The 13,048-nt window shown below is 44.6% G+C and overlaps 1 gene segment (V, D, J or C); it reads left to right on the plus strand.

Annotated features, from left to right (window-relative positions):
- The first annotated feature begins 1,116 nt into the window (after positions 1-1,116).
- LOC133114162 (Ig kappa-b4 chain C region-like) lies at positions 1,117-12,296 on the plus strand. The segment is given in 3 exon segments: positions 1,117-1,196; positions 10,288-10,394; positions 11,808-12,296. Coding segments are annotated over 3 exon segments (504 nt in total).
- Positions 12,297-13,048: the final 752 nt, after the last annotated feature.

Raw genomic sequence — 13,048 nt, forward strand, 5'->3', positions numbered from 1 at the left:
AGCACCTGCAGTAGGTCCCAGCTGCAGCAGTGCAGTCTTTATGCAGTCTGACTGAGGGAGGTTTTTGTACGGCTCTGTATCACTATGTGAATACACTTTTACTGTTGATGTAGTGGTAACTCTGACAGTAATAATCTCCTGCATCTTCAGCCTGGACTCCAGTGATTTTCAGTCCCAGATCCACTCCCACTGAAACGATAAGGAATCCCAGACTTGCGTGTTGTAGCATAAGTAATCAGAAGTTTAGGAGCCTGACCAGGTTTCTGCAGGTACCAGTAGAGACAGTGGCCCTTGCTTGAGCAGTCGTAAACACTCTGACTGACTGTACAGCTGATAGAGACAGTGTCTCCCTGCTGAACATCCTGAGCTGATGGAGACTGAGTCACAACTATATCTGCCATTGATTCTGAAAAGGAAAATAAGGAAATGTAGGTCAATGGATAATAGTATTATAAAATAACACTGTTAAATTCTGACATATTTGAATATACAATCGTGGCACTGTTATGACAGAGTTGTACTGTAAAAAGCAAGCAAATCAAATATAAAATGTCATCAAAATACCAAGCTAAATCGTATCTGTCTCACCCTGTACAAAGAGTCCCAATATCACCAGCAGTAGAATGTTTGACATCATCATAATGCTGCCTGTGTCAGTGTCTGTGAAAGGACTGGACAGTCACTGATCAGTACTGGGGGTCTTAAAGTGTGTGGAGCAGTGAGACAGGACAGATATGCAAAGTCCCTTCCTCTATACAAATCCTGTCACAAACAGTAAGAGGAGCTCTGATGTATGAACCACAGTGGCTCTACAGACTATTCACTGCTATTTTTTATCTGCCTCACATTCATTTATCAATACACAGTCCCCTCCAAAGGTATCAGAACAGTCATGCCAATTTCTTTGTATTTGCAATCCATCCAATCCAAAATGTAAATAATTTACATACAAAAACATTGGCACTTGGTAGAATATCCCTTGCTTGCAATTTGGTTTTGTGATGCTTTCCCAGGCTTTTACTACAGCCTCTTTCAGTTGTAGTTTGTTGTTTGTTTTTTTCCTCTCAATTTTCTTCCTCAGGAGGTTGTGGCGCCCCTGCTCCTGCATGTTGCGCCATGTGGGTGGAAAACCCCCGGAAGACCTGCACCACGCAACTACGCAACAGTTACACATTGGGAGAGGTGTGCGACAGAGTGTATTTCCCTAGAGAGCTGATGGGGAGATCAGCACCATGGAGAGAGACACCTCTACCTGCAGTCCAGGACCCCGGACAGCACACGTGAGTGCACAGTATGGAAAAGTACTAACTCAGCTGCAGCCCTTTTTCCATAATGAGCAGGGAGAATTTAAGGCGCGGTCGAGGCTGGTGTGCATTAGTGTTCTGCAGTGGGTTGGTAGCATTTTCTCCTGGATTAGTTAAGTATAATTTGTTTGTTTGCTGTTTCTAATTCAGTTTAGTTGTCAATGTAGTGTTCTGCTGTGTATTTGTTTGTTTGTTTGTTAGCTAATACAAGTGGTGTTTATTTAGATTCCAGTGAAACTGGGTTAGGTGTTTGTTTCTCTCAGGTGAGCTAGCCTATTGAGTTAGGCTATTGTCTTCACTGGCTGGCAGGCCACCGCTTTTGTTATAGGAGGAGCCAATAGTTTGCACCCTGTTCAGGGTATAATTACTGGCACACCTGAACTCACTTCAATGTTCTCCAGTGGGTTGGTAGCATTTTCTGTATTCAGTATCAGCTAGTTATTTAAGCCGTTGTGTAGCGCACCAGCAGCAGCTGGGTGCGGCAGCCTTGGCTACTTGCCTCGGCGTATGAAGTCGCAGGTGTACAAAGTCGAGGTTGTCTATCTACGGGTGTCCATCGAGGCTGTCTGAGAGCGTGATGTTTGATTTTGTTTTTGCTGCCTGCCCTCACTTCACTGCGTAGGATTCCTCTTGTCCTCCCTAGTTCCCTCCATGTGTTTCCTTCCCATCCCTGTCCTCTCTCCTCTCCCCAAGTCCCAGTCAGGTAGGAGGTTCGCTTCCCGCCAACATGGGCAGTATATCTCAAACCTCATCTTCCCTCCCAGATCCACTGGTATTGATCTCTGTGTGGCTGGTGGCCTCTGGAACTGCCAGTCCACCGTCCAGAAAGCAGACTTCATATCTGCCTATGCCTCCCACCTCAACCTTGACTTTCTTGCTTTCACCGAAACGTGGCTCTCACCAGAGAACACAGCCATCCCAGCTGCCCTTTCCTTTGCCTTCTCTTTTTCCCACACACCCAGAACCTCTGGCAGAGCAGGGGGCACAGGTCTCCTAATCTCATCCTCATGGAGATCTAGTGTCTTCTCCTCATCCCTCTCCTTCTCCTCTTTTGAATTTCATGCGGTTTCTGTTACTTTGCCGTGCAAACTGTTTATTATTGTTGTTTATCGCCCCCAGGGTCCTCTGGGGAGCTTCTTGGATAAGATGGACATCCTCCTTAGCTCCTCACCAGTCAATGACACCCCCCTGATCCTCCTGGGTGACTTCAACCTCAACTCAGAGTCCACCCAGTCTACCTTTCTCTCCCTCCTTTCTTCTTTTGACCTTACCCTCACTCTTTCCCCTCCCACTCACAAAGCAGGCAACCTTCTTGACCTCATCTTCACAAGGAGCTGCACAACAACCAACCTCTCTGTAGCACCACTCCACAGTGGTGTGAAAAAGTGTTTGCCCCTTTCCTGATTTATTTTTTTATTTTTTTAAATTTATTTATTTTATTTTTTCGCATGTTTGTCACACTTAAATGTTTCAGATCATCAAACAAATTTAAATAGTAGTCAAAGACAACACAAGTAAACACAAAATGCAGTTTTTAAATGAAGGTTTTTATTATTCAGGGAGAAAAAAAAATCCAAACCTACATGGCCCTGTGTGAAAAAGTGATTGCCCCACCTGTTAAAACATGTTCTCAATCAAGAAATCACTTAACTAGGACCTGCCTGACAAAGTGAAGTAGACCAAATGATCCTCAAAAGCCAGACATCATGCTGAGATCTAAAGAAATTCAGGAACAAATGAGAAAGAAAGTAATTGAGATCTATCAGTCTGGAAAAGGTTATAAAGCCATTTCTAAAGCTTTAGGACTCCAGCGAACCACAGTGTGAGCCATTATCCACAAATCGCGAAAACATGGAACAGTGGTGAACCTTCCCAGGAGTGGCCGGCCAACCAAAATTACCCTAAGAGCGCAGCGACGACTCATCCAAGAGGTCACAAAAGACCCCACAACAACATCCAAAGAACTGCAGGCCTCACTTGCCTCAGTTAAGGTCAGTGTTCATGACTCCACCATAAGAAAGAGACTGGGCAAAAATGGCCTGCATGGCAGAGTTCCAAGACGAAAACCACTGCTGAGCAAAAAGAACATTAAGGCTTGTCTCAATTTTGCCAGAAAACATCTTGATGATCCCCAAGAACATCATACCAACAGTAAAATATAGTGGTGGTAGTGTGATGGTCTGGGGCTGTTTTGCTGCTTCAGGACCTGGAAAACTTGCTGTGATAAATAGAACCATGAATTCTGCTGTCTACCAAAAAATCCTGAAGGAGAATGTCCGGCCATCTGTTCGTGACCTCAAGCTGAAACGAACTTGGGTTCTGCAGCAGGACAATGATCCAAAACACACCAGCAAGTCCACCTCTGAATGGCTGAAGAAAAACAAAATGAAGACTTTGGAGTTGCCTAGTCAAAGTCCTGACCTGAATCCTATTGAGATGCTGTGGCATGACCTTAAAAAGGCGGTTCATGCTCGAAAACCCTCCAATGTGGCTGAATTACAAGAATTCTGCAAAGATGAATGGGCCAAAATTCCTCCACAGCGCTGTAAGAGACTCACTGCAAGTTATCGCAAACGCTTGATTGCAGTTGTTGCTGCTAAGGGTGGCCCAACCAGTTATTAGGTTTAGGGGGCAATCACTTTTTCACACAGGGCCATGGTGGTTAGGATTTTTTCTCCCTTAATAATAAAAACCTTCATTTAAAAACTGCATTTTGTGTTTACTTGTGTTGTCTTTGACTAATATTTAAATTTGTTTGATGATCTGAAACATTTGAGTGTGACAAACAAAAAAATAAGAAATCAGGAAGGGGGCAAACACTTTTTCACACCACTGTATCTGACCACTCCTTCATCTCTTTTTCCCTTCCACTCTCCTCTAACACCCATCCATCTCTCCCACCATCCACTGTCACCTGCCGGTGGAACCTACGTCACCTGTCTTCCTCCACGCTCACATTTACAATCCTCTCCTCCCTACCATCCGCGGACTCTTTCTCTCGACTGTCTCCCGATGATGCTGCTACAACTCTCATGTCCTCCCTCTCATCTTCCTTTGACTCTCTGTGTCCCCTCACCACCAAACTAGCTCGGGCCTCCCCCCCAGTCCTTGGCTTTCTGATGCTCTACGAGCTGTCCGAACCGAACTGCGGGCAGCGGAGAGAAAATGGAAAAGGTCCTGTCTCCCCAGTGATATAGCTTCCTTCCATGCCCTCTTATCATCTTTCCATTCCTCTGTCTCTCTAGCTAAATCTTCCTTCTTTCACTCAAATTAACACGGCCGCCTCTAATCCCCGCAAACTGTTTTCAACCTTCACCTCTCTTCTGCCCCCCCCACCCCCCTCATCACTCACACCTGATGACTTCATCTCCTTCTTTGAAAAGAAGGTTGATGTCATTCGCAATTCCTTCTCACAACCCTCTCCCCCTGCTGACCCTCCTACCTTCCCCAACTCCCTAGCCTCCTTTTCTCCCCTCTCTGACGCCGACACATTGAAACTCCTTACATCCCACCGCCCGACCACCTGTCCTCTTGACCCCATCCCCTCTCCCCTCCTACAATCTATATCCAATGACATTCTCCCTTTTCTCTCCTCTCTAATCAACACCTCCCTCTCTTCCGGTACCATGCTCTCTTCCCTGAAGAGGGCCAGAGTCACTCCCCTGCTCAAAAAACCCCTCTGCCCTGAACAACTACCGGCCTGTCTCTCTTCTTCCCTTTCTCGCTAAAACTCTGGAACGGGCGGTCTGCTCCCAACTGTCCACTTATCTTCTCCAGAACAATCTCCATGACCCCAACCAGTCTGGCTTCAAGAGTGGCCAATCCACTGAGACCGCCCTGCTCGCGGTCACTGAGGCAATCCACTCTGCTAAAGCCAAATCCCTCTCCTCTGTCCTCATCTTCCTCGGCCGCCTTCGATACAGTCAACCATGAGATTTTGCTCTCATCGCTGTCTGGGATGGGTGTCACAGGGTCTGCACTCGCTTGGTTTTCCTCCTACCTCTCTGGTCGCTCCTACCAGGTGACTTGGAGGGGCTCAGTCTCTGACCCTCACCCCCTACACACTGTCCCGCAGGGCTCAGTTCTTGGGCCTCTCTTCTTCTCGCTATACACCATATCTCTTGGTTCTGTTATCTCTTCCCATGGCTTTTCTTATCATTCTTACGCTGATGACACCCAACTCTTTATTTCCTTCCCCCCCCCCCCCGACACCCAAGTCACCACACAGATCTCTGCCTGCTTGGCTGATATCTCTGCATGGATGACTTCCCACCACCTGAAGCTAAACTTGCCAAAACTGAGCTTCTCTACATCCCTGCTAAGTCCTCTCCGTCAATCGACCTCTCACTGACTGTTGAGGGCTTTGTAGTTTCTTCCTCCTGTACGGCAAAGAATCTTGGGGTGACTCTTGATAACTGCCTCACCCTAGCTCCACAAGTATCCTCCACTGCCAGAACCTGCAGGTTCTTTCTGTATAATATACGCCGTATCCGTCATCTCCTGACGGAGAAAGCCACCCAGCTCCTAGTCCAGGCGCTTGTCATTTCCAGCCTGGATTACTGCAACTCCCTCCTAGCCGGTCTCCCAGCGTGTGCCATCAAGCCCCTCCAGCTGGTCCAGAATGCTGCAGCCCGCCTGATCACCAGTCAGCCCAGGTTGGCTCATGTCACCCCGCTTCTCATTGGCCTCCACTGGCTTCCTATTGCCGCACGCATCCGTTTCAAGGCCCTAGTGTTGGCATTTCAGGCTGCTAAGGGAACTGCCCCACCTTACATACAATCCTTGATCACTCCCTACTCCCCAGCTAGACCACTCCGGTCTGCCGGCTCTGGTCGCCTTATGGTTCCCGCTCTACGTGCACCTGCCGGTCGAGCTGCACGTTCACGCCTGTTTTCCGTTCTGATTCCTCAGTGGTGGAATGACTTGCCTACCACTGTCAGGACAGCAGAATCCCTCCCCTTATTTCGACACAAACTAAAAACACACCTTTTCAAACTCTACCTTAGTCCTCCCTCCTGATTTCCCCCGCCCCTCCTTTCTGATATCCCTATCCTTGTCTAACCCCCCGATAAAAAAATAAAATAAATAAATAATAATAATAATAATAATATTGCACTTTTGATGACGACTATATGTTTAGAACAGCATTCCATGTGTATTTTCCTAGTTATGGATGTGATGCTTTGACTTGTGGTAGAACCTATGCACTTGTAAGTCGCTTTTCCGATTCTTACTAATGATGAATGGTTTGCATCTTGTGATATAGCCTCTATATTGCTGCTCTCTTTGAATGGTTGATTGTTGGGTTATCTTTTCTAACACAAATGCAGTCTTCATAGACAAAACCCAAGGCTAAAACCAAGAGTAGACTATTTATTGTTTAACCAATCAATCTAACAGAACACGTCTCCGCAACAAGAAAAACCTGTCAGTCACATATTATGTTTCACACCATTTTCTGAAAACTCTAGAGACTGTTATGCATGAACATTCCAGGAGATCAGCAGTTTCTGAGATACTCAAACCACTTTGCCTGGCACCAACAATCATCCCACAGTCCCTTCCATCACATTTCTTTCCCATTCGGACATTTGACCATGTCTGCATGCTTTTATGCATGTAGTTGCTGCCACAGGATTGGCTGATTAAATATTTGCATTAACAAGCTGAGTGTATGTATTGAATACATTTAAATTTTGTGTATTCTCATGACAGTCTTTTATGGGAGCTTAGAAAGTCAAGGGCATCAGTCAGGAACATTGTTTCCTTGTTAGTCTTGTATTTTAGCCTGTCTGTTTTCTTCATCCCTTGCCAGATTGTCTTGTGCCTTGCCTTTGAGTTTGAGGTCTGAGATCTTGCGGCTCATTCCCTGTTACCTGCCTGCCCGCTCCTGTTCCGGTTACCTGCCCACTCCTGCTCTGGTTCCCTGCCTGCTTACCTACTCCTGTGTTCCTGCTTCCCATCCTGTCCTATCCTTAGCCTCCTCTCCTCCTCCAAGATCCTTCCCTGCCCCTGCCTGCCCCATCGGACTGACTTCTGGTTTTGACCCTTGCCTGTCTGATCACTAAGTGCTGTTCCTGTTTTTTGACTGTACCTGTCCGACCTGATGAATTAAGATCCCTCTTTCTCTCAGTTTCTCAGTCTGGGTGTGGTTCCAGTATTCTGCTCTGTGACACTTTTGGGTGAAAGATATTGTAAGGCGGAAATGATTCAAATCTGGCATTGTCACCTCATGGCGCTGGTCAGCTTGCTGGCTTCTTCTGGTTCTGTGGCAATATGTGGCTGTAAAGTAATTTAACCCCAGGAGCATACACCATTAACCCCCACCGTCTCCGCACCCATACAGGCAGGAGCCTGTGGGGGAAGACTCAGGCATCTGTTTTCTTGAGAAGCTCTCTTGTCCCAGGGTTTACTCAGGCCTCCAGCCGTAAAACTTGTTACGACAGGGGGCAACATCCTTTACGGCACGGGAAGGTTTCAGAGGGCACGGCCTGTTGGGCCCATTATTCCCTTCGACCCCCCCCTTCCTTACTCCCTCCCTCTCAGATCTCCCTCTTGCTCAGTCACTAAATGATGTGTACAGCACTGGATGTTTCATGACAAAGTCAGTTTAGATAATATTCATGTTTGGTATTATTCGGATTGTTTCAGTGCGACTGGTGCAATGGTTTAATTTCTGCAACAGCAAACCCTGGACATCATAACCAACCAGGAACCAGGGAGAAACTGTGTGGAGCTCTGCCCCAGTGAAAGCCATGTGCCTCAACCCCCCTGCGTTTCCTGGGGAGGTGTGGCTCCAAATTCCAGATGGGTGACCCATTTTTAGGGTTAACATCAAAGGCCAGATTTTGGATTAAGCAATCTGGGAGGATGCAATCAGACTCCCGTTGCACACCGTGCATGTCATTTCTATGTAGAGGGTGTCTGTAGCCAGACTCCCGTATGTAGCTTTTATTACCAGTTATGACTTTTAAGACTCCATAATTTGGTTTCCTTTCTAATACTTTTATATTGTATTTGGAACTAGTGTGTAATTACGTATGTAACCTGCCTGGTAAAATAAATTGTTAAAACTTGATCTGTGTGGTTTCGCTTCCTGACACTCAATGTTATACAGGGAATGCTTGGCTTACCCCCTCAAACTGGTCTAGGGAGGATGAATATTTACGCTTAATGTATCACGGCGTATAACACCCGTAGACCTATGATGGTAAATCCCTCTCCTCCGCGTGGTAGTTCATTCATGTCAAGCACAGCCGTAGCTAGTTGGTCTGCTTGGGTCGCTAGGCTGTAAACAGATATACCCGAGAGTAGCTATTCCTGCGACCTCTGATGACTACAGATAGCTAGTCAGTTTGTGAGACGTGCACATAACGCACGATGTGAGATGCGGTGGTACCAGCAGAGGATTGTTCAGCGAATTCTTCTCAGTACAGGATTCCTATAGCGATCAAGTCAAAATTATCAATAAGAAATCTACCTAATGTGGATAACTAATCTAAATTATTATTCTAAAATGGAGTCAGATAAACGAAGGTGAATGTATTGGCCCTATTGTGGAGATTCTTGGTCAGCCCGGACCAGTAATGAGCAGAAGGCAGAGTGGTACTACTGTCTTTGTATTGTGGTTTATTTATTGGCTCATCTAGACTCTCCGCATAGGGGCCACTAATTTTTAACCCTATTAGTATTCTTTCAGCAACACCAGAAGGACAAGCATGCTGATACCTTCAGCCCCCGCTAAATTCCGTTGTTGGGTTAGCGTGGGGTTTTACAATATGTTTCTCATTGAATACCAAATATTGAAATGAAATAGGATCCTTAATTTCACAATTTGAAAACTGGGCTGACTGTAAAAAGAAACAAATTAACCATTTTATTGCTGTGTAATTTCATGAAAGATAACCGTTCCTTTGCTGTCTTTTCCAGGCTTTTATAACCCATGCCATCCTTTTCCTCATTTTCTCCAGTCAGGGTTAACAAATTATATTTGAAGGCCAAAACTGTATGTGGGGAAACATTAGCTCAGAAGGTTGACCGGTCATCTGGCAGTTGGAGAGTTGCCGGTTTGATCCCCTGCCCTGGGTGTGTAGAAGTGTTCAAATTTACCCCTAATTGCTCCCAACATGCTCGTTTGCGCATTGCATGGCAACCTTTCACTTTTGGGCTGTGAGTGCATGTGGAAATGAGCGAATGAGACGCATTCATTGGAAAGTGCTTTGTGTGGCCTTAGTTGCTGGTTTCATCCCGTTTATAACTGTCTTCAAAATTAAGTTGAAGCTAATTATGAATGAATAATTATCATTGTGGCTGTCCATGCTGCTGTATGTCTCTGGGGTGTCCAAAGAGGAGGTGAAGCACCCTACTACCCCTGTCACAATTACGTCACTTATCATTTATTCTGGATCTATGTGAATTTTACACAGAATGTGAGTTTAAATATGTTTAATATGAATGATTCAAATTAGGAAAAATTTAATTAAATGAATGTGGAGAAACCTGTACCCACTTGCTGATCAGCTTTCAGAATGGCATCGTAACGGTCGTTTCAAAATTCTCCAGTAGGGGACTTACGAACACTACACAGTCGGTCGGATCAACTATCTGTACAACAGGCAGGTTTTTGTACAGCCAGCTAATCATACCCAATCACTGTGGTGGACTTTCAGTGGCGGGACCAAACTTGAAATCGGCAGTAAGTTTCTACTCAATAAGACCTTTCAAGATTTTCCGCAAGTGTATATATTTTAATTAAATTAATTTTGCAGAAAGTTTTTGCGAATTGCTAGCATTGTATATTTTACATTATATCGTATTAAAGCCGAGTCAGTCGGTGAGCTGGACAGAACAAAAACATGAATTTGACAAGCTCAAGAGAGTAGGATACATTTGTGTAGGATATGGCTACATAAAAAGCTTCGGGTATGCTGTTACACATTATGAATGGTTGATTTAAAATCTGCGTGAAGTCAGAATGAAAAAGGCATGGGACGGAAGTGTCTCTTGAGCAAGAGGTTTTTGTACGGCTGGTGAATGAGTCTGTATCACTGTGGTGGACTTTCGGTGGCGGAACAAAACTGTCAGTTGGACGTAAGTAATTTCTCTTTCAGATATATCCATATCGATGTTTGTGCTTTCTTTTTTAATATAATTTCATTTTACGATGTTAGATTTCGTGAATCAAAATGAATAATTCTCCCGATGGTTAAATAACAGGAATCCTTGTCAGATTAGTAATTGATTTTAAATTATTTTTAATCTTGCCAAAGAAACGCTCAGTAGAGTTGAATACATTTGCGTATGATGCATAAAATCAAATAAGATGTGAAGTTAGAATGCACTTGAAAAGGCATAGGACGGCAGTGTCTTTTGAGCAAGAGGATTTTGTACGGCTGGTGAATGAGTCTGTTCACTCGGGTTCATTTTCGGTGGCGGAACAAAACTGTCAATTGGAAATAGCCTAAGTAATATCTTTCATCGATATTTTTGCTGTATTTTTTAATATACTGCAAGTTTCCGACGTCAGATGTTGGACATTAAAATGTTGTCATTATGATGCGTGAGTGAACAAAAAACAAGATTATTTGAATAAGCTTGGCAATTTAAACTACCCACTTGATTCAAACAGTGTTTTTAGCTATCGCATTGATGTTTAGAATACAGTGGTGAATGAACTTTATTCCGTCCGGTAATAAATACATAGCATTGGTTCATTCGGTGGAATCAAAGCGGCTCTGTAGCAGTTTGAAGTGCAGCCACATTAATGAATTCGATAAGTCATGATATAGCCTAGCCTATCAATCATAACCGGACAATTTTGAATTCTAATAAAATGCCAAAGACAAAGAGTTCTTTATTTTACATACTTTAATAAAATAGGATCGTTTCTTCATATTCGACTTTATTTTTTAATTTTGGTGAATGAATAACACGTCTATTAGATGACACATTTCTGTTCTGTAGTCCCAGGCTCGTGCCATAACGTTCCGTAGCTACTCGACACGAATAAAAAGAGAAATGTCAATGTACTGAACATTTTTGCTGAATTGGTTAATCATTTGAAAACATTTTTCATTATATTGTTGTCGTTAACGTTATTCTGTAGGTTTTCAGAGCATAATACCATTATCTATGAAGTTATTTTGTAATCAAAGTATGAATTATAAGGATATAGCAATACGATATATGACAGTTTGAGCTGCAAAAGCAAAATGCAACTGTAGCTACTACAAAACAGTTTTGTTGTGGTGATGAATTTTTCATTGTAAAGTGCAGTCACAGGTTCTGGTAATAATGGAATCCAAGTAGACAGAACCTTAAAACATGTCAATGTGCTTTATGCTGTACAAGATGAAGCAAATCAGGATAAATGATCTTCAGCCACTGCCTATGAGTAACACCCGACATTCTCTGTGTCTGAGTCATGTCTCATTGTAAGGACAGAATGATTGACACTTGGGGGTGTGTCCACTCTCTGACCTCACGTCTCTCTGTGTCTCCCAGGTGACACAGTTCCCACCCTCACAGTCCTGCCCCCCTCCAGTGTAGAGCTGAAGCAGGGAAAGGCCACACTGGTGTGTCTGGCCAACAAGGGCTTCCCCTCAGACTGGACTCTGCGCTGGAAAGTGGACGGTACCAGTAGGAGCTCGGGCGTGGCCGGGAGTGTGGGGGTCCTGGGGAAGGACGGCCTGTACAGCTGGAGCAGCTCCCTGACTCTCAGTGAGAACGACTGGGTGAAGGCAGGGTCACTGACCTGTGAGGCCACAAAGGGCTCCCTGTCTGCCCCCCCTCAGACACTGAGGAGAGCCCACTGTTCTTAGTAGGCCGGGTGGAGGCCCAGCTCACACACTCTGGTCACACTGTTTTTACCCTGTTCTGCCCTCAGCCTCTCTGCTCCTTACTGCTGTCACACTGAGCTGAGCCTGTGTGTGAATCCTTCCCCCAGCCTGAGCTTTCAGTGCTAATATCTGACATGTGCTCTGCTTGTGCTCTTCAACAAATATGCATTCTTATTTGTGATTGTGTGGTTTTGACATTAGCTGTTAGATCAATATCATTGACATAATAAAGACTCTTTGAAGAACTACTCTGTCTCTGGCTTTTTTTTATAAAATAGATGTTTGTGCTTCTGATGATCCTGTGGTTTTTGGGCTGCCCTTTCTCTGATTAAATCATAATTATATTCTTGCCACTGAACATATTTATACAAAACACCCAAAAATGTATATGAGATGATAATGATAGATAGCTTGAAGTAAATTGACAAAGAGATCATTTGAATGGAGAAACCACACAGAAATGCAACCTGAGTATTCTTTTCTTTGACAAGACTATATGATCTAGGTACATGTATTGCTTTGTCCAAATAAAATTATTATAGAACATTAAGCCTAGACGGAGGTGATAAGAGACTGTGTGAAATAACTGATCTGGAATCAGTTTATAGTGCTATAGATGGAGGTGATAAGAGACTATGTGTGAAAGAACTGATCTGGAATCAGTTGAGGAGGGGCAGTCCCAGCTCTGGAGGCCTGCTGAGAGGAGCAGTGATGTGTGCAGCGTGCTCAGAGCAGTTCTGTACAGCAGGATGTGTGCTCAGCTCACACTAACCCCCTGGGGACGGCCCAGACACCTGGCCACAGTGCTGCTCTATTCTGAGATTGAGTCAGTCCCACTGAGGGACAGCAGAACCAGCCTGCACCTCCTGCACATGCAAATCTGAGTTTCACCCCCACAGCCCAAAA

Source organism: Conger conger, chromosome 16 (genome assembly GCF_963514075.1).
Source record: "Conger conger chromosome 16, fConCon1.1, whole genome shotgun sequence".
In the NCBI taxonomy this organism is placed as follows: Eukaryota; Metazoa; Chordata; class Actinopteri; order Anguilliformes; family Congridae; genus Conger; species Conger conger.